This window comes from Pelophylax lessonae (genome assembly GCF_965119305.1).
Source record: "Pelophylax lessonae genome assembly, chromosome: 9".
Classification (NCBI taxonomy): domain Eukaryota; kingdom Metazoa; phylum Chordata; class Amphibia; order Anura; family Ranidae; genus Pelophylax; species Pelophylax lessonae.
Window position 1 is genome coordinate 246,242,869 of NC_138776.1, and position 22,403 is coordinate 246,265,271.

Consider the following 22,403-nt stretch of genomic DNA (forward strand, 5'->3'; position numbering starts at 1 on the left):
AGTGCAGTCTAACAGTGTCCACCAGTGCCCTTTACCAGTGCAGCCTCATCAGTGTCCATCAATACAACCTATCAGTGCAGCCCCATCAACGCACATCAGTGAAGAAGAAAAATTACCTTTTTGAAAATTTTTACAACAGAAATTTTTTTTGTTTTTCTTTTTTAATAATTTTTGGTCTTTTGTTTTGTCTATTTAGCAAAAAATAAAACCCCGGTGGTGATTAAATACCACCAAAAGAAAGCTCTATTTGTCTAAAAACAAATGATAAAAATTTCATATGGCTACAGTGTTGCATGTCTGCGTAATTGTCATTCAAAATGAAAGTGACTGAAAGCTGAAAATTGGTCTGGGGAGAAAGGGGGTAAAAGTGCCCGGTATTGCAGTGGTTAAAAAAGGAAATTGTATTCAGTTATGGTTTACATCTACTTTAACTTTCTTAGTGTGTGCTTACCACAGATGGATCCAGTAAGAGAAATCCCCCAGAGAGATGTCCCCGTCCTCTGTATTCCCGGGACTCCACACAGGAAGATCAGGAGATCCCTCAGGAGGATCAGGTAGCATTTTGGATCTTCTGGTCTACCTATGCTGATTTATGTAAAGTTTACCACAGTGCTAACGTTCAGTTTAGTCGTAATGTAATTTACTGTATGTTTTGCTTTGTGTGATTCAATAGGAAAACATGATTAAAGAAGAGCTTTGTGTAAAGGGTGAGGATCCATGTAAGGAGGAGGAAGATCCTCCAGAGATCAGCACAGGTGAGTAATAAACAGTAAATCCAGAGAAGAGTCCCAGATTCTCCCTGTTCAGTCATTACAACAATCTCTTATTTTTTGATGGCACCTAATGGATCCCCCAAGCAATCTGCAAAAACGCACTTGGCTCAGTGCCAAAAACAGGTGCATAAGATACTTTAGTGCCAAACGCGTTGCGTCCCTCAGATGTGAATGCAGTCTCAATCCCGAGAAGAGTCCCAGATTCTCCTTGTTCTGTCACTACAACAATCTCTTATTTTTTGATGGCACCTAATGGATCCCCCAAGCAATCTGCAAAAACGCACTTGGCTCAGTGCCAAAAACAGGTGCATAAGATACTTTAGTGCCAAACGCGTTGCGTCCCTCAGATGTGAATGCAGTCTCAATCCCGAGAAGAGTACCAGATTCTCCTTGTTCAGTCACTACAACAATCTCTTCTTCTCCCCCCTCCTCTGTCAGTAGACAGTAATGGGGGGACAGTGGGGGAGTCAGGAGCCATCAGCCTCTATTAGACTCCTGCGGTTTATGTAGATACAGGCTCCTTACTATGTGGAAGGTTTGTTAACTAAAGTGAGCAAATCACAAATTTACTTTAAATACTTCACATTCATATTCTAGAAGATTGTAGTTTCCAGGCCTGTAAGAAGTCTGTGAAAACATCTTAGTGTTGGGGTTACAAGGAGGATTCCTGTGAGGACTACAAAGAGGGTTACAGGGAGGTTTGTCATAAGGTTACAGGAGCGGTTAGTGTTAGAGTACTATGGAAGGTTAGTGTTAGGGTTACAGGGAGGATTTGTTTTGGGGTTAAAGGGATGATTCGTGTTAGGGTTACAGGGAGAGATAGTTTTAGGGTTACAGGGAGAGATAGTGTAAGGGTTACAGGTATGATAAGTGTTAGGGTTACATGGAGCGATAGTGTTAGGGTTAGAGGGATGATTAGTGTTAGGGTTACAGGGAGAGAGTGAAAGGGTTACAGGGATGATTAGTGTTAGGGTTACAGGGAGGGATAGTGTAAGGGTTACAGGGATGATAAGTGTTAGGGTTACAGGGAGGGTATAGTTTTGGGGTTAAAGAGAGAGTTGGTTACCGGGAGAGATAGTGTAAGGGTTACAGGTATGATTAGTGTTGGGGTTACAGGGAGAGATAGTGTAAGGTTTACAGGGATGATTCGTAATAGGTTTACAGGGAGGGTTAGTGTAAGGTTTACAGGGATGATTAGTGTTGGGTTACAGGGAGAGATAGTGTAAGGGTTACAGGGATGACTAGTGTTAAGGTTACAGGGAGAGATAGTGTTAGGGTTACAGGGAGAGATAGTGTAAGGGTTACAGGGATGATTAGTGTTAGGGTTAAATTGAGAGATAGTGTTAGAGTTACAGGGATGATTAGTGTTAGGGTTACAGTGAGAGAGTGAAAGAGTTACATGGATAATTAGTGTTAGGCTTACAGGGAGGGTATAGTTTTGGGGTTAAAGAAAGGGTTGGTGTTCGAGTTACAGGGATGATTAGTGTTAGAGTTACAGGGAGATAGTGTAAGGTTACAGAGATAATTTGTGTTAGGGTTACAGGGAGAGATAGTGTAAGGTTTACAGAGATAAATCATGTAAGGGTTACAGGGAGAGTTAGTGTTAGGGTTACAGGGAGGGATAGTGTAAGGGTTACAGGTATGATTAGTGTTAAGGTTACAGGGAGAGATAGTGTAAGGTTTACAGAGATGATTCGTGTTAGGGTTACAGGGAGAGTTAGTGTTAGGGTTACAGGGAGAGATAGTGTAAGGGTTACAGGTATGATTAGTGTTGGGGTTACAGGGAGAGATAGTGTAAGGTTTACAGAGATGATTCGTGTTAGGGTTACAGGGAGAGTTAGTGTTAGGGTTACAGGGAGAGTTAGTGTTAGGGTTACAGGGAGAGATAGTGTTAGGGTTACAGGGATGATTAGCGTTAGGGTTACAGGGAGAGAGTGAAAGGGTTACTAGTGATTGGGTTAGTGTGAGGGTCACGGGGAGGGTTAGTGGAAGAATAAGTGATTGGGTTAGTGTGAGGGTCACAGGGAGGGTTAGTGGAAGAATAAGGGCTCTTTCACACGGGCGATCAGTTTTTTGGCTCCGCTCCGGTGCTTTTTTTTTTTTTTTTTACACAGAGCGGGTGACATTTGTGTCATCCGTTCCGTATGTCCGCATATCATCCCATCTGTTTGAGGATGATATACGGACATAATGTATGTCTATGGGCATTGCGGATGTCAGCAGATGACACCGCTGACATCCGATTTAGCTTCCTTTCCATTTTTTGTCAGCGGATGGTCATAGACAATCCCATAGACATTCATTATATCCGTAAATCATCCGCAAAAAAATAGGATGATTTGCGGACATATGGAATGCCCGTGTGAAAGGGCCCTAAGTGTTTGGGTTAGTGTGAGGGTCACAGGGGGGGTAAGTGGAAGAATAAGTGATTGGGTTAGTGGAAGAATAAGTGATTGGGTTAGTGGAAGAATGAGTGATTGGGTTAGTGTGAGGGTCACAGGGAGGTTTAGTGGAAGAATAAGTGATTGGGTTAGTGTGAGGGTCACAGGGAGGGTTAGTGGAAGAATAAGTGATTGGGTTTGTGTGAGGGTCACAGGGAGGGTTAGTGGAAGAAAAAGTGATTGGGTTAGTGGAAGAATAAGTGATTGGGTTAGTGGAAGAATAAGTGATTGGGTTAGTGTGAGGGTCACAGGGAGGGTTAGTGGAAGAATAAGTGATTGGGTTAGTGGAAGAATAAGTGATTGGGTTAGTGGAAGAATAAGTGATTGGGTTAGTGTAAGGGTCACAGAGAGGGTTAGTGGAAGAAAAAGTGATTGGGTTAGTGGAAGAATAAGTGATTGGGTTAGTGGAAGAATAAGTGATTGGGTTAGTGTGAGGGTCACAGGGAGGGTTAGTGGAAGAATAAGTGACTGGGTTAGTGTGAGGGTCATAGGAAGGGTTAGTGGAAGAATAAGTGATTGGGTTAGTGGAAGAATAAGTGATTGGGTTAGTGTGAGGGTCACAGGGAGGGTTAGTGGAAGAATAAGTGATTGGGTTAGTGGAAGAATAAGTGATTGGGTTAGTGGAAGAATAAGTGATTGGGTTAGTGTAAGGGTCACAGGGAGGGTTAGTGGAAGAAAAAGTGATTGGGTTAGTGGAAGAATAAGTGATTGGGTTAGTGGAAGAATAAGTGATTGGGTTAGTGTGAGGGTCACAGGGAGGGTTAGTGGAAGAATAAGTGACTGGGTTAGTGTGAGGGTCATAGGAAGGGTTAGTGGAAGAATAAGTGATTGGGTTAGTGTGAGGGTCACAGGGAGGGTTAGTGGAAGAATAAGTGACTGGGTTAGTGTGAGGGTCATAGGAAGGGTTAGTGGAAGAATAAGTGATTGGGTTAGTGTAAGGGTCACAGGGAGGTTCAGTGGAAGAATAAGTGATTGGGTTAGTGTAAGGGTCACAGGGAGGGTTAGTGGAAGAATAAGTGATTGGGTTAGTGTGAGGGTCACAGGGAGGGTTAGTGGAAGAATAAGTGATTGGGTTAGTGTAAGGGTCACAGGGAGGGTTAGTGTAAGAATAAGTGATTGGGTTAGTGTGAGGGTCACAGGGAGGGTTAGTGGAAGAATAAGTGATTGGGTTAGTGTAAGGGTCACAGGGAGGGTTAGTGTAAGAATAAGTGATTGGGTTAGTGTGAGGGTCACAGGGAGGGTTAGTGGAAGAATAAGTGATTGGGTTAGTGTGAGGGTCACGGGGAGGGTTAGTGGAAGAATAAGTGATTGGGTTAGTGTGAGGGCCACAGGGAGGGTTAGTGGAAGAATAAGTGATTGGGTTAGTGTAAGGGTCACAGGGAGGCTTAGTGGAAGAATAAGTGATTGGGTTAGTGTGAGGGTCACGGGGAGGGTTAGTGGAAGAATAAGTGATTGGGTTAGTGTAAGGGTCACAGGGAGGGTTAGTGGAAGAATAAGTGATTGGGTTAGTGTAAGGGTCACAGGGAGGGTTAGTGGAAGAATAAGTGATTGGGTTAGTGTAAGGGTCACAGGGAGGCTTAGTGGAAGAATAAGTGATTGGGTTAGTGTGAGGGTCACGGGGAGGGTTAGTGGAAGAATAAGTGATTGGGTTAGTGTGAGGGTCACAGGGAGGGTTAGTGGAAGAATAAGTGATTGGGTTAGTGTTGGGGTTCCAGAGGAGAGTTAGTATTGGAGTTACAGGAAAGGTTGGTATGAGGGTTACAGGAAGGTCTAGATTTACAGGGAGAAGTATTCCCTGGTATAATGTCGCTGTTAGCACTGGGACTTCAATGCCAAATATTACCAGCACTGAAAGCTTACGTATCGTGTTACTACTAGGCCATAATTAGTGGACTGCTTGTTTTATTGGGGCAGTGGATGTAAGTCTGGAACAATATTACTTTAGGCATCCCATGAATTAGTTGCAAAGGGACATTATAAAAAAAAAGGTACTTCCATTTACTTGCTTGTATTATTCTTATTTTTAACGTTACAGAGCCCTATTAAAAATAAATTCAGCCATTTCTAAGTATGTCTAGTCTCAGCCCTATGGAGAACACAAACTGTACAATATTCAGAAACATCCCTTTATCTTACTAGGTGGTGAAATAGAAGATAATGACATCACATCCAATCCTTTGGGAGTAAACACCCATACCACAATTCTTCACAATGCAGATCTCTCGTATGACCCAGCTCATTGCTCATCTGATGTCACTGATCATACAGCTCGTATTGGAAGTAAACCATTCTTGTGTTCCAGTTGGAGTGAATGTTTAATGCAGCGAGAGGACCTCCCACTCCCTTCAGACCAGGGAAGTCATGCTACAGAAAAGTCATATTTATGTTCTGAATGCGGGAAATGTTTTACCAAAAATTCTCATCTCCTGAGACACAAAATGAAGCACACCAACGAAAAACCATTTTCGTGCCCCGAATGCGGGAAATGTTTCATACAGAAGTCTGATGTCATTCAGCATCAGAGAATTCACTCAGGGGAGAAGCCTTTTTCATGTTCCGAATGTGGGAAATGTTTTAGCCGAAGATCGTCTCTTTCCATCCATACAAAAGTTCACACGGGAGAGAAGCCCTACTCATGTTCAGAATGTGGAAAGTGCTTCAGTGAAAAGTCACTCCTACTTATCCATGCGAGGTCCCATCTGTCTACAAAGCCATTTTCCTGCTCCGAGTGTGGCAAATGTTTTACGCAGAGAGCCCATCTTACCTTGCATGAAATGAATCACACGGGGGTGAAGCCATATTCATGTTCTGAATGCGGAAAATGTTTTAAGGAAAGGTCAGTCCTGGTTATCCATTTGCGCTCTCACACATGCGAGAAGCCCTTCTCCTGTTCTGAGTGCGGGAAATGTTTTGCACAAAGAGCCTACCTTAATTTACATCAGATGACTCACACTGGCGACAAACCGTTTACCTGCTCTGAATGTGGGAAATGTTTTTTACAGAAATCCGACCTCGTAAGGCATCAAAGGACTCATACTGGGGAGAAACCGTATCCATGTTACGAGTGCGAGAAATGTTTTTCCTCAAGGTCAAGCCTTACTACTCACTTGAAAGTCCACACAGGGGAGAAGCCGTATTCATGTACAGAATGCGGAAAGTGCTTTAGTGAAAAATCGAGTCTCACCATCCATTGTAGAACACACTCAAAGGAGAAGCCCTTTTCCTGCTTCACTTGTAGCAAACGTTTCACCCAGAGAGTCCATCTGATTTACCATCAGGCCACCCACTCTAGTTATAAGCCGTTTTCCTGCTTGGAGTGCGGGAAGTGTTTTTCATGGGAAAAAGAACTTATTGCACACCACAGGACTCACACAGGGGAGAAACCATATTCTTGCTCCGAGTGCAGGAAATGTTTTGCCAATAGATCGAACCTTGCCATTCACAGGAAGATACACGCAGCTGTGACACCATTTTCCTGCTCTGAGTGTGGCAAACGATTTAACAAGAAAGTAGGTCTTGTGTCGCATCAGAGGACTCACACAGGCGAGAAGCCATTTTCATGTTCTGACTGTGGGAAACGATATATACATAAGTCCTCCCTTGCATCACATCTCAAAACCCACAGGAAACAGGAGGTTCCTGGCCTAGAATGTGACTACCAAGTGAAGAGTTGGTCATTTTAGTTTAAAGCCAAAGATGTTTTTCTGCTTTTTGAGACAAAGGGCCACTCTACCCCAATATGATATTTTAGTTTCACAGAGCCAAATGGGCTGAGTCATTTCCTATCTTATAAATTTAAGACACTCCAACAGTGAGATCTCTTACCAAAATAACAAAGTTCTTGTCCACCTGGCATTTAAATGTGTAAGTGTACCTGCTCCGCTTTGTGTGTTCCAGCTCCTCTTACATCTTCTATAACCCTGGTGCCCAACTTACAGACTTAGGGCAACGTGTGGCACTTTGGCACTGTTTGTGCAGTCCTTGGGGATCCTGCAGACACTAGTTTGTGTTTCCCTATTGCCATGTTTTAGCAGAGATCTCTAGCAGTCTTATGCAATATATCTCCAGTCAATGACTGACTCCTAAATAGGGATCGACCAATATCGGTTTTTAATTGTCGATACCGATATTTTGGCCATTGCATATCGGTATCGGCCGATATTTTGTACATCCTATGTCAGGGTCTGAGACTAGTCTTCTCCTCCTCCAACCATTAGAGGGTGATTCTCATGTAAGGGTAAAATGATGTCACATAGCATAATTCCGTTTACAAATCTTATTGAATATGCCACTCACATATGTACAAATTAAAGATATAAGCAATTCCACATTAGCAGATCTGCTGGCAGATCGGTATCTCTCACCCACTTTCCGTAAGTGATACCCGGGTGATACCGCTCCGTTCGGCATCCACTCAATATTGCTCTGTCTCTCACCCGCTCCATCTCCCACCCACCCGATACCGATCCGTCTTTCAACCACTTCCCGTAAGTAACACCCGGGTGATACCGATCCATGCGGCATATGATCTCGGAGGTCACATGCGTGGTCATGCCCGGCCTGACCACGTGACCTCCGAGATCGTCATCGTATGCCGGAAAGAGCGGTATCACCCAGGTGTCACTTACGGCAAGTGGGTGAGAGACAGATCGGTTTTGGGTGGGTGGGAGATGGAGCAGGTGAGAGACAGAGCAGTATTGAGTGGATGCCGAACGGAGCAGTATCACCCGGGTATCACTTACGGAAAGTGGGTGACAGATGCCGATCTGCCAGGAGATCTGCTAATGTGGAATTGCTTATATCTTTAATTTGTACATATGTGAGTGGCATATTCAATAACATTTGTAAATGGAATTATGCTGTGTGACATCATTTTACCCTTACATGAGCAATATTTGGAATATCGGCAATATCGGCCAGTTCTGGGGCTGATACAGATATATCGGCAAAAGTCAATATCGGCCCTCCGTATATCAGCCTTGCCAATAATCGGTTGATCCCTACTCCTAAAGTATGTCCCCAGTCTCCCTCAACCTCTATAGCGTGGTCACAGTCTCAGCCTGTCTGCAGTCTCTGACCAGCTTGTGTATCATTTCTGTGGTCTCTGATCATCTCTTGCATCTTCAGTCTCTGATCATCTCTATTGCACAATGTCCACAGTCTGTATCCATGTCTTACACCATGTCCACGGCGTGTGACCATCTCATGCGCCATGTCCACAGTCTGTGACCATCTAATGTATCATGTTTACAGTCTGTGACCATCTCTTGCACCATGTCCACGATCTGTAACAACATCTTGTATGTCCACGGTCTGTGACCATCTTATGCACCACGTCCACGGTCTGTGACCATCTCATTCACCATGACCATGCTATGTGACCATCTCTTGCACCATGTCCATGGTCTGTGAGCATCTCTTGCACCATGTCCACAGTCTGTAACCACCTCTTGCACCATGTCCACGGTCTGTAACCATCTCTTGCACCATGTCCATGGTCTGTGACCTTGTCCTGCACCACATCCATGGTCTGTGACCATCTCCTGCACCATGACCACGCTCTGCGCTCTGTGACCATCTCTTGCACCATGTCCATGGTCTGCGGCCACCACTTGTACCATGTCCATGGTCGGCGACCATCTCTGGCACCATGTCCATGGTCTGTGACCATCTCTTGCACCATGTCCGCAGTCTGTGACCATCTTTTGCACCATGTCCATCTCTTGCACCATGTCCGCAGTCTGTGACCATCTCTTGCACCATGTCAACGGTCTGGTACCATCTCTAGCACCATGTCCACATTCTGTGATCATGTCTTGTATTACGAAATATGTAGCTTGTGGTTTTTTCCTCTAGACAAATTATATATCGAAATCTTGTCTGTTCCTACAATTTGCTATTCTCTTAAAACTCTGATTATATCAACAGGGCCGGTGCTTCCACTAGGCAAACTAGGCAGCCGCCTAGGGCGCATTGCCACTTAGGGACGCAGCCACGAGTCGGCACTCTCCATCATGAATGATTATTGTGAGCTGAGGGGAGGGGTGGCGGTGGGGGAGGAAGAAGGGACAGAGGAAGTTGCCAGGTGTCTTGGGCAGTGGCGGAACTACCAGGTCCTGGCTTTCCACCACTGTTGGAGGGGCCCCAAGAGGCAGGAAGGGAGCCCACCAGAGTGCTGCCTGTATGATGATCCTCTTTGGCTGGATCTGGGCGGCCTTAACCCCAGGCAGGAAGAGACTCTCTGCACTGAGTTGGTAGGCAGCCGTTCATTTCCCTGGGTCGGTATTAAGCAGGGAGCAGAGGAAAGCTGAACCTGAGCCAGAGTTCGGCACTGTAGGGTGGAACCTTTACTGGGGCAGAAGCGACGAGGCACCGGAATGGTCTGAGGAGGTTGGTAATGAAGGAAATGCGGAGCTCTCTGACTGCTGCTTTTCCCTCCACCAGGAGCCGGTTGGAGCTGTGGTGAGCTCTTTGGTCCAGGAGAGGAGCGTCCTAGGAGAAGGAATCAGCAGGATCACAGTGAGGGAGGGCAAAGTGCGGGCCACTCTCTTCATACCATCCAGTGAGTGTCCCCAGAACAGGGGATCGGGGCCCCTGGGTGTTACATGGAGCATCCCTGGTATGAAAGGGAATCGGGGTCACCAGGTGTGCCATGGGGAATCGGAGTCACCAGGTGTGACATGGGGGATAGAGGTCACCGGGTGTAGCAGGGGTTCGGGGTCACCAGGTGTGCCATGAGGAATTGGGGTCCCTGGGTGTGCCATGGGGGATTGGGGTCCCCAGGTGTGACATGGAGGAACATCAGGGTCCCCAGGTGTGACATGGAGGAACATCAGGGTCCCCAAGTGTGACATGGAAAAACATCAGGGTCTGACATAGAGAAACATTGGGGTCACTGGGTATGACAGCATGACATTGAGGAACACGGGGGTCCCTGGATGTGACATGGAGGAACATCAGGGTCAGTGGGTATGACAGCATGACATGGAGGAATATTGGGGTCCCAGGGTGTGACATGGAAAAACATCCCTGTGTGTGACATGGAGGGACATTAGGGCCCCCGGGTGTGACATGGAGGAATATGGGGGTCACTGGGTATGACAGCATCAGATCAGGGTTACTGGGTATGACATAGAGGAGATTTTAAGCCCCTCCCTTTTTTTGGGGGGGGGGCGCAAGTGGCTGGTCTTGCCTAGGGCGTAAAATAGTCTAGCACCGGCCCTGTATATCAACAGTGATACTATGAATAATAATAGCTATATTTATATACACAATGCTCAAAGAGGCAATGTTCTGTTTATTTACAAAGAAAGTAGCATATTAGTACATAAAAATCGACAGTATTATGACAGAGAACATTAGAATAAAACAGAGATGATATTTTACATACTGTAAGTGCATCCTCAAAAGTCTATATCTTGGCTGAGCTCCAGAAAAAATAGGCAATGGCCTGACCTGGCCTTTTATAACCTACACAATCAACACCCACACATTGACACCCTCACTCGACCCCTATATAATTCTCTGTCCAATGAGCAAAAATCAGTACAATATCAGGACCTATGTAGCTATCCTCAATATCTCTCAGCAGATGGCGTTGTCACACTATGGGCAAAATCCTTGGTCCAGCATTTCGGCAGCAGCTTGTCCTTTGATCTTGAGTTTTTCTACGCAATGTCATGTTTAAATTTGATCTTATATGGAATTCCTGGCTAGATTTTTTTCATTTAGAAACCCTGTAATAAATATGTATTTTCTGTAGTTTGTTCTTGTTTTTTTATATGAATCTGTGCTGTGATGGTGTGATTTTTTTTTTTTTTATTTATTGTTAAGGGTGTGTCTTTTTGTTGTCATTTTTATATGTGTACCTTTGTATGAAAAAAAAAATCTTTAATAAATACAATCAGATATAGATCTTGAGTTAAAAGAAAGGTTATCTGGTATTTTTATCTTAACGTTACCAAGGGGGGTCTGAGGAATGCTCTTGTATCTCCATACTCTGCCGCCAATGGGTATGTGTGAGTCCTCTCCCAGATGAAGATCCTTATATGCAGGCTTTTGTTGTACACACCCTGTGGTGTAATCCTGCTCTATTGATTTTCCTAGATGCTCTCCAGTAGTGACCAGATGGCTTATGAATAACCAGACAGTAGCATTCCAGAAATGTCTGATATTAAAACATGCTGTGCCCTCCAACATATCATATCTGCAGTCTCTGGCCATCTCCTGTATCATGTCTCCAGTCTCTGACCATCTCTTGTATCATTACTTCAATCTCTGACCATCTCTTGTATTATGTCTCCAGTCTCTGACCATCTCTTGTATCATGTCTCCAGTCTCTGACCATCTCTTGTATCATGTCTCCAGTCTCTGACCATCTCTTGTATCATGTCTCCAGTCTCTGACCATCTCTTGTATCATGTCTGCAGTGTCTGACCATCTCTTGTATCATGTCTCCAGTCTCTGACCATCTCTTGTATCATGTCTGCAGTCTCTGACCATCTCTTGTATCATGTCTTCAGTCTCTGACCATCTCTCGTATCATGTCTCCAATCTCTGACCATCTCTTGTATCATGTCTCCAGTCTCTGACCATCTCTTGTATCATGTCTCCAGTCTCTGACCATCTCTTGTATCATGTCTCCAGTATCTGACCATCTCTTGTATCATGTCTGCAGCCCTCTGACCATCTCTTGTATCATGTCTGCAGTCTCTTACCATCTCTTGTATCATGTCTGCAGCCCTCTGACCATCTCTTGTATCATGTCTGCAGTCTCTTACCATCTCTTGTATCATGTCTGCAGCCCTCTGACCATCTCTTGTATCATGTCTCCAGTCTCTTACCATCTCTTGCATCATGTCTGCAGTCTCTGACCATCTCTTGTATCATGTCTCCAGTCTCTGACCATCTCTTGTATCATGTCTCCAGTCTCTGACCATCTCTTGTATCATGTCTGCAGTCTCTGACCGTCTCTTGTATCATGTCTCCAGTCTCTGACCATCTCTTGTATCATGTCTGCAGTCTCTGACCATCTCTTGTATCATGTCTTCAGTCTCTGACCATCTCTCGTATCATGTCTCCAGTCTCTGACCATCTCTCGTATCATGTCTTCAGTCTCTGACCATCTCTCGTATCATGTCTCCAGTCTCTGACCATCTCTTGTATCATGTCTCCAGTCTCTGACCATCTCTTGTATCATGTCTCCAGTCTCTGACCATCTCTTATATCATGTCTCCAGTCTCTGACCATCTCTTGTATCATCTCTGCAGCCCTCTGACCATCTCTTGTATCATGTCTGCAGTCTATGACCATCTCTTGTATCATGTCTGCAGTCTCTTACCATCTCTTGTATCATGTCTGCAGCCCTCTGACCATCTCTTGTATCATGTCTGCAGTCTCTTACCATCTCTTGCATCATGTCTCCAGTCTCTGACCATCTCTTGCATCATGTCTCCAGTCTCTGACCATCTCTTGTACCATGTCCACAGTTTTTGACCAGCACTTGTACCGTGTCCACAGTCTTTGAACATTTTTGTATCATGTATGCAGTCTCTGGCCATCTCTTGTATCCTATCTGCAGTCTCTAACCATCTCCTGTATTATGTCCGAGTCTCCGACCATCTGTATTATGTCCACAGCCTCTGTCCATCTGCTGTATTATGTCCACAGTCTCTGACCGTTTCCTGTATCATGTCTTTGCCTTTATCCTGCTGTGTATCTGCTGTCTCTGTCACTGAATATCCACTACATTTAATGTGCCGCCCTTTGGTGATGTAGAGGGCCACACTTAAAGCCCCCGAATCAAGAATGTTGACTACCACGGATATGTAATGTAAAGTAAAAATCCAGCAGGGAGAGACCCTTATAATTGGACACAGAAGGTCTGCAACTCTGGAAACTTATCACAGAAATGTCACCAATAGAGTCCCGAGGAGATAGAAGAAACTGAAGTGATGGTTTAATTCTCCAGCATCTAAAAAACACAGTAATAACAGTTTCGGCTGGAATGGCCAATTGCCATTGTCATGGGTGATAACCCAAAGTTCCTTCATACAAATGTATCCAAACAACTATGGCATGATGGATTCCTAATTAAATATAAAGCACTGAAAATGGCAAATTAAAATTGTTTTATTAGCACGATTTTGAGTTGAATATAACTAGTCACTGACCTCTCTTCCCTTAGGAGATAAGACTAAAAGAATAATAGGTCATTGTACAACAAAATAAGTCTATATGCCTCCCTCAGCAAAGGTTCTTAACTTCATCAATGAAAACAATAATAAAAATGAACTCCAGCTTTACCTTGTACTTCTCCTGTACTCCTCTCCTGTACTGAAATTGATTACTTTGATCCCAATGCACATTGTGACCTTCTAATAGTATTCATTAGAAGTTGTCAACTTGTCTATATTAAGGCCTGGACTAGAAAAAAAATAGGCCTGGGAATTTTAAACTAAGCAGCCAATTTTTCCAGGGACCAAGGGAGGGGGAGGGAATGGCGGCCGTTCGTGGGGGCGGTTGGTGACACGATATTCACGGAGTTGGTCCTCAGCACTGTAATGTAAATTGGCACTGTCATATTACAATGCCCCTCTACAGATCAGTCTCCCTTATATCACAATGTTCCTTTACATTACAGTGCCCTAGCAATCACAGCCCCCCATCACAGTGCCCCTTGCAGTCATGCCCCCCATTTCTCTCTAATCAAATCACAGTGCCCTTTTTACTCTCTGCCTCCACTACACAGTCCTACTTTCGGCAGTGCAGTGGCAGGATTTACCCTGTTTGTCCTCTACAGAATATCCCTATCAGCAGGTCAGGGGGCAGGAGTAGCTGCAGATCTGGATCATATTAACAAGCGAGTGATTACCCACTTTTTCATATGAAAAGACTCCTACTCTCTGTGCAAATCTCCAGCTCCTCCCACCCCGTGCTCTGCTAAAAGAATGACATCATTAGCGGGTCAAGAGAGTCGGGAGAGGAGACACAGGCATGGCCGCATAGCGGGAGGTGAGCAGTGGCCGAGGTCTGTGATAGCCTTCTCTAGACTGTGGTCGCTGCGTATCTGCCACTGTGCAGCCCGGTCATCAACAGGCCACATACCGGTACCAGTCCGCGGCCAGGACCCCTGCATTAGCCGGCACTTGTTAGGACGTGGCCCGCCGGCCCACCAGACAAATGCCGGGTGTGCCCTATGGCCAGTCCAGGCCTGTCCATACTTATATCCACGCTTGAAGGCATTATGATAACCTCTTGCTTAAGCTGTATCCAGGGTGAGACCCAGATTTTTCAAGCGCTTATTTCTGAAAGTTTGGGATTGGGATGCAGCCAAACCTTTTCAAGGTACGGGCAGCTTGGGTTACATTGGTGGTCAGGACCTGCGTTGACTTTTCCCAGAATAGGAGGTTCATACATATACACCACAGTAGGGATGCCTTGAAGTGCAGGAAGGATAGTACAGGGGCGAGAAACTTGGTGTATACCTGCTGTGCAGAGGATAAGCTGCAATAATAGGGCCACCAACTGAAAGTGCTGGGAGCCCACAGCAAAACAAAAAAATCATTAATATGCTGGAAAAATGGTAACAGGCAAGTATGCATCCTTGATGTCTACAGAAACTAAAAAATCTTCCTGATGGGGAAAGGCTATGACAGACCTGGTAGATTCAGTGCAGAACTTCTGGGCCTGAATGAAACATTTAGGGCCTTAAGGTTCAAGATAGGGTGAATACCCCTTTTCTACTTAGAAAATCTGAACAGGTTGGAATAGAATCCTAGGAACAATTTTGCAGCACGAGACGGGGCTACAACCCTTTGATCCAGAAGGCCCACAATAAGTGCATGGAGGTCTGTTAACCAGTGTGGTGACAGAAGTCCTCCAATTTGAGAAAACGAGGGTGGCCCCTTATGTTGAAGGAGAATTATCAGAGGGCTTGAGAGACTTGGCAGTTTAAGGCTTGCAAGCGGACAAAGGGCCTGTCTTGTGCTTGACTTTTGAGGTTGAGGCCTTGCCAAAGGCCTAAAGAATGGCTTCTGAGGGAGGATGAGTGATGCAATCACCATATACATATGCATGTGGGACCTACATGCATTTTTTGAATTTATATTATTTAAAGTACATTTTTTAACACTATACTTTTAATTTTTTTTTAATCAACTTTATTGCTATCACAAGGGATGAACAACATCCCTTGTGATAGCACGGGCCATGACAGGTCCTATTTATGGAGAGATCTGGGCTCCATTAGACCCCAGATTAAAAAAAGTACATTTTTTAACATGGTGGCGGGACACAAGGCAGACAATACTTTACAGGACCTAACATCAAGCCCTGCATCCAGGACAGCTGGGAGTACTATCCATGAATACCGCACATATATGAGACTGACCAGACATATATACTGTGACAGGTTCGATAGCTCTAAGGGGGATTAAATACGGAAGACCAAACAAACTAAAATTCCCAGCCCAAGATGCTGGCTAAAATATATATTTCATATATCTAAAAGGTCTGGCAACCCCTAAGAGATTGGCAATACTACTCCCCTTCTTGGATTGCAAACTACATATGGGCTGTCCTGTTCACCATTATACCTACTATACAGACATCTTAAGGATTATATTTATCAAATCCAGGATTTACCAATCCGGACCTGACTTATCGGTCTAACCCTATCTAACTGTTTTTTCACATGAATATTCATATAAAAGTGAAAAGACCTATTAGATCTGTCTGCTCTGCCTCACATTTTCTCTCACGCCCTCTATGCTCGCCCGGGGAGACTTTGGTTATACCCAGTTACATAAATCTCTGATGTAAAATTGTGGTCCTGAAGAAGCACGCTGCGAAACGCGTCGACCCAAAGATCAGATAAAAATGCTATGAATATATCTTGTATCCAATTATTGTGAAAACCTTTAATAACCCACACACTTTTCCCATGGTCCTCTGACTACATATGGGTAAAAAATGTTTTGGGTTATTCGATTTTAACATTGCTTAGTTGCTAGCTACATGTATTGTCTGTCTATATGAGGAAAATATGTGCATCGGTCCTCATTTTTTATGCTGATTGTAATCAATAAAGAAAGTCTTTTTTAATTATACGATTCGCTATGAGTCATTCTATGATGTGCCTTAGAAAGTCCAGCCGTATGTCTTTGTGAAAGAATCAACTGTGGTCTGGTTTTCCAACCCACGATTCCTCACATTTCCCTTTTTCTAAATTAACTTTGGATGATGGCACAAAATGGGTAGTTCAATTTCTTTAATGTTACATTTTTTAACACTGTACTTTTATTTTATTTTTTTTATCAACTTTATTGCTATCACAAGGGATGAACAACATCCCTTGTGATAGCATGGGCCATGACAGGTCCTATTTATGGAGAGATCTGGAGTCCATTAGACCCCAGATCTCTCCTCTGGCCTCAACAGCTGTCATGTACCTGGGTGTCCTTGAACCGGGAGCTTCCCTGTTCCATAGCTTGCAGCCTTATCTGTTGTGCCACAAAGAAGCTATGGAGTTTTTGCAGTGATTTTCCAGCCTGATGCTTTACTTTTGGACTCACTAGCTCCACCTGCTGCCAGCTGCAAACAATGTACAATTTAACCAGCTGTGAACAATGTACAATTTACCCAGCCTTCAAAAAGCAGCACTTCCTGTTCCTCAATGCCTGTTTGTTTGGAATATCTTCCTGGGTGTGCTGCTTGCTCTTTGATAGACTTTCATGTATGAACTTTTGCCTGTATTCTTGACCCCTCTTCAGCCTGCTGAATCTGTACTTCACCGCCAGCTTGTGTAAGACTTCTGCCTGCCTGACCATTCTTTGGATTACGTTTGGATACCGCTTTGCCCGATCTGTTGCCGGCCTGATCCCTGACTACGTTTTCACCTGAATCCTCAGCACTCAAACTCCACTTCGGACTTTACATAACAGGTACCTAACAACAGCTTCTGATCGAACAGAGATCAGTCTGATAAGATGCTGTACAAGCTGGTAACGACCAGAAATTGGAAGTGACAAAATCCTCGCCGCTTCTGGTTTCTGATGTCATAGATGAGGGACAGGCACTTCAGTGCCTTCCACTCTTCCTAGGGAATGTGACCGAAGTGTTCACATCGTTACGGGGCTCCCTGCTATAACCACTCCAACTTAAGGACGTCATATCATGTTCTACGGGTGGCAAGTGGTTGATGAGGGTGTCCAGGGCAGCTCTAAAGAGATAGGACACGTCTGCATGCTGGTTCCGCAACACTTTAACCAAAGAGTTCTTCTTGCGGTCACAAAGACCCAAAGAGACTCGTATGGGAAATGAGATGAGTAATATTAGTCAGACTGTCTAAAAAAAAAATTCAGAGCTGCAGACATAAGATCCAAACACTCCAGGAGCACAGTGTCGGACTGCACAGCCGATCAGTGGCGGAGCCAGAGGGTTAGCTGGGGTGGCAATTGCCACCCCAGAAGAAGTCCTTGCCACCCCTGTTGCTACCCCGATCCTGGGCGGGTGCATGGCAGCGGAGGAATCGCCGTACGGGGGCTGCGGAGGGAGGAGGGAGGCGGATGGAGAGCTGGTAGGCAGAGGGAGGAGGAGCGGAGTCATCACAGGGGAGCGGCGAGCGCCGATCCATCCCACACTAAGACAGGAAGACCGGACAATCGTCCTGTCATGAGCAGCGCGCGCCGCTCACTGATGATGTCATGCTGCACGGGTGCCGGCCTAAAAAATTTAAAATGCCAGGAGGCGCCAAGCCGCGGCGGGCAGATGGGAAGAGACTTGACTTGTGGTGTGAACAGTGCAGGGGGGAGCCAAAGGACTGTGGCAGCACCAGCAAGAAAGACAGACAGCGCAGACCCGACCACCCCGAATGGATTGGACATGGACATACAAAGCCCTGACCAGTACCACTAGCCGACACTGAGCACACACTGCCCTGGCTGCAGCCCCCTGGTAAGTGAGTGAGTGGAGTCAGGAGTGTAAGCATGCATGCCAGTTTTAACTTAGAATGAAACCCACCACCTGGGTGCAACATGCATCCATTGCTTGGCTGGCTGCTATCGATGTGATGTCCACTGGCAGGCACAGGCAGCAGTTATCATACAAGAATGGCAGTGGTGAGATTGTACAGAATCACAGATGTTCACAATCTTTGTCTTACTATCTCCTGTATCCTGTCCGCATCCTCTGATCGCCACCTATATCCTGTCTGTATCCTCTGACCTCCACCACCTGTATCCTGTCCGCATGCTCTGACCGCCACCTGTATCCTGTCCGCATGCTCTGACAGCCACCTGTATCCTGTTCGCATGCTCTGCCTGCCACCTGTATCCTGTCCGAATGCTCTGCCTGCCACCTGTATCCTGTCCGAATGCTCTGCCTGCCACCTGTATCCTGTCCGCATGCTCTGTCTGCCACCTGTATCCTGTCCGCATGCTCTGTCTGCCACCTGTATCCTGTCCGCATGCTCTGTCTGCCACCTGTATCCTGTCCGCATGCTCTGTCTTCCACCTGTATCCTGTCCGCATCCTCTGATCACCACCTGTATCCTGTCTGTATCCTCTGATCGCCACCACCTGTATCCTGTACGCATGCTCTGTCTGCCACCTGTATCCTGTCCGCATGCTCTGTGTGCCACCTGTATCCTGTCCGCATGCTCTGTCTGCCACCTGTATCCTGTCCGCATGCTCTGTCTGCCACCTGTATCCTGTCCGCATCCTCTGATCACCACCTGTATCCTGTCTGTATCCTCTGATCGCCACCTATATCCTGTCTGTATCCTCTGATCGCCACCACCTGTATCCTGTCCGCATGCTCTGTCTGGCACCTGTATCCTGTCCGCAACCTCTGATCACCACCTGTATCCTGTCCGCATGCTCTGACCGCCACCTGTATCCTGTCCGCATCCTCTGATCACCACCTGTATCCTGTCCGCATCCTCTGATCAACACCTGTATCCTGTCCGCATCTTCTGATCACCACCTGTATCCTGTCCGCATCCTCTGATCACCACCTGTATCCTGTCCGCATGCTCTGTCTGCCACCTGTATCCTGTCCGCATCCTCTGATCACCACCTGTATCCTGTCTGTATCCTCTGATCGCCACCTGTATCCTGTCTGTATCCTCTGATCGCCACCTATATCCTGTCTGTATCCTCTGATTGCCACCACCTGTACCCTGTCCGCATGCTCTGTCTGCATGCTCTGACCACCACCTGTATCCTGTCCGCATGCTCTGACCGCCACCTGTACCCTGTCTGCATGCTCTGTCCACCACCTGTACCCTGTCTGCATCCTCTGTCCACCACCTGTACCCTGTCTGCATCCTCTGTCCACCACCTGTACCCTGTCCGCATGCCCTGACCGCCACCTGTATCCTGTCCGCATGCCCTGACCGCCACCTGTATCCTGTCCGCATGCCCTGACCGCCACCTGTATCCTGTCCGCATGCCCTGACCGCCACCTGTATCCTGTCCGCATGCTCTGACCGCCACCTGTAAGGCTAATATGTATTCTGCCACATATTTTTTGTATAAAAAGTGTATTTTGATTGGTTTGCAAAAAAGTTATTACATCTACAAACTATGGAACTATTTATTTTTTAATTGTATTTACTAGTAATGGCAGCGATCAGCGATTATTAGAGGGACTGCGACATTGCGGTGGACAAATCTGACGCTAAATGACACTTTGTATATTGACCCCCCAAAATAATACCTTGCCACCCCTTTGCCACCCCTGTTTTAAAAGTCTAGCTCCGCCACTGCAGCCGATGGATCCCTTCTTTTGGCTTTAACCCAACCAGTTAAGGTTTGGCAAACAAGTATTACAGCCAGGGCAGGATGCACTGCAGGGCCTGCCAAGGAGAACAAGGTGTTTGAAAGGGAATCAATAGTCAATTATTGATATCGTCCTTAACAACTTGCTGTCTGGGGCAATTTGTTAATTTTTCACACACGTTAAGTCAGCATTTTTTGCTAGATAATTACTTATATAAAGTTTGTAGGTTCTATTTTCTGAAAGCAGAGGCCCTGTAGAATAAATTGGTGGTGGCAATTGAATTTTTTATGTCACGCAATATTTGCGCTGACATTTATCAATCACCAAATTTCTAAATAAATACATTTTAGTGCACAAAAACAGAATATAATTCCAATTTTTTTTAGTAAAATATAGTAGATGATATTGTGTCGAGTTAATAAATACCAAACACGTCAAGTCTCAAAATTGTGTGCTCCCGGGAAATAGTGACAAACTGCAGTGCCTAAGCTTTCTCTTAGCAGACGCTTTAAAAGCATTTACAGGTTATCAGTTTAGAGGTAATCAAGAATTTTGGGACTAGCACAGGTAGAGCAGCAACAGTACCTTTAATCTGGAGCTGTCCCCAGCAGTATTTCCTCTTTGCCACAAAATGTCCTTGATCCATGTAGAACAGGGGTGGGGAACCTACGGTTCGGGGGCCGTATGCGGCCCCCGAAGTCATCTGGTCAGGCCCCCCATGCAGCTGAGTATGTGTCTCTCAGCTGATCTGTCAGAATGGAGCCGATGCTTCCTGTATAGTTCCTGCTCCGTTATGACAGTCTGCGTGAGTCACAGGCAGAGTGATATCAAATGCACTCCACCTGTGACCAATACAGGAAACATTACCTCTTCCTCCAGCATGGCGCTGCTACACTTCTCCTAGCCAGCATTTCCCGCCAGCAGCATACACAGCAGTACCAGCTAGAGCCAGCAGTACCAGCCAGAACCAGCAATACCAGCCAGAGCCAGCAGTACTCACAGCAGTACCAGCAGTACACACAGCAGTACCAGCCAGAGCCAGCAGTACCAGCCAGAGCCAACAGTACCAGCAGTACACACAGCAGTACCAGCCAGAGCCAGCAGTACCAGCCAGAGCCAGCAGTACCAGCCAGAGCCAGCAGTACCTACAGCACAGTACCAGCCAGCAGTACATGCCAGCAGTACCAGCCTGAGCCAGCAGTACCCACCTGAGCCAGCAGTATCAGCCAGCAGTACCCACAGCACAGTACCAGCCTGAGCCAGCAGTACCCACAGCAGTACCAGCCAGCAGTACCTACAGCACAGTACCAGCCTGAGTCAGCAGTACCCACAGCAGTATCAGCCTGAGCCAGCAGTACCATCCAGCAGTACTTACATCACAGTACAAGCCAGCAGTGCCAGCAGTACCCACAGCAGTACCAGCCAGCTGTACCCACCAGCAGTTCTTTTCAAAACTTACCACCGCAAAAAAGTTGACTGCGCTCCAGACTGACTGACGCAAACCTGGAAAACCAGTTGCGAGTAGCAACATCATCAATACCAGCCAGCATCACAAACCTCACCAAAGAGAAGCAGTTGCAGCCATCACATTAGGGGTGAGTTAATTAAATGTTTGACCAAATATAACAGGCTAATTTTTAAGGTGATCATTTTGTACGGCCCCCGAATGGTTTTATAAATGCCCAAATGGCCCTTGGCAGAAAAAAGGTTCCCCACCCCTGATGTAGAATGATGCCCATCATCATCAGCCCAGAAGACTGAAGACTCTACTGTCAATGCTTAGCCAAATACTAAATAGGTGCGCTGACTCCTTAACCACTTCTGGACCGGAAGATTTTCCCCCTTAATGACCAGGCCATATTTTGCGATTCGGCACTGTGTTATTTTAACGGACAATTGCGCGGTCGTGCGACGCTGTACCCAAATAAAATTGATCTTTTTTTCCCACAAATAGAGCTTTCTTTTGGTGGTATTTGATCACCTCTGCGATTTCAATTTTTTGCGCTATGAACAAAAAAAAGACAATTCTAAAAAAAAAACATTTTTTACATTCCCAAAATAAAAGAAAAAAATACAAATTTTTTAACATTTTAGGCCAATTTGTTTTCTGCTACATATTTTTGGTAAAAAACAAAAAATTGCAATAAGCGTATTTTGATTGGTTTGCGCAAAATTTATTGTGTCTACAAACTGCGGGAAAGATTTATGTCATTTTTATTGTTTTTATTTATTTATTTTTTATACTAGTAATGGCGGTGATTTGCGATTTTTTAGCGGGGCTGCGACATTGCGGCGGACAGATCGGACCCCTAACTGACATTTTTGACACTTTTGGGGGACCAGTGACATTACTACAGTAATCAGGGCTAAAAATATGCACTGTTACTGTAATAATGACACTGACAGG

The 22,403-nt window shown here is 45.6% G+C and overlaps 1 protein-coding gene across 1 annotated transcript in view; it reads left to right on the forward strand.

Moving 5' to 3' along the window:
• The window catches only part of LOC309564355 (uncharacterized protein), a gene marked incomplete at its 3' end in the record, with an annotated part of 715,072 nt that overhangs the window by 58,892 nt on the left and 633,777 nt on the right, over positions 1-22,403 (forward strand). Inside the window, 2 exon segments of the mRNA XM_082268983.1 lie at positions 5,354-6,887; positions 7,027-7,078. Of these exon segments, the coding sequence (XP_082125109.1) occupies positions 5,354-6,887; positions 7,027-7,078 (1,586 nt within the window).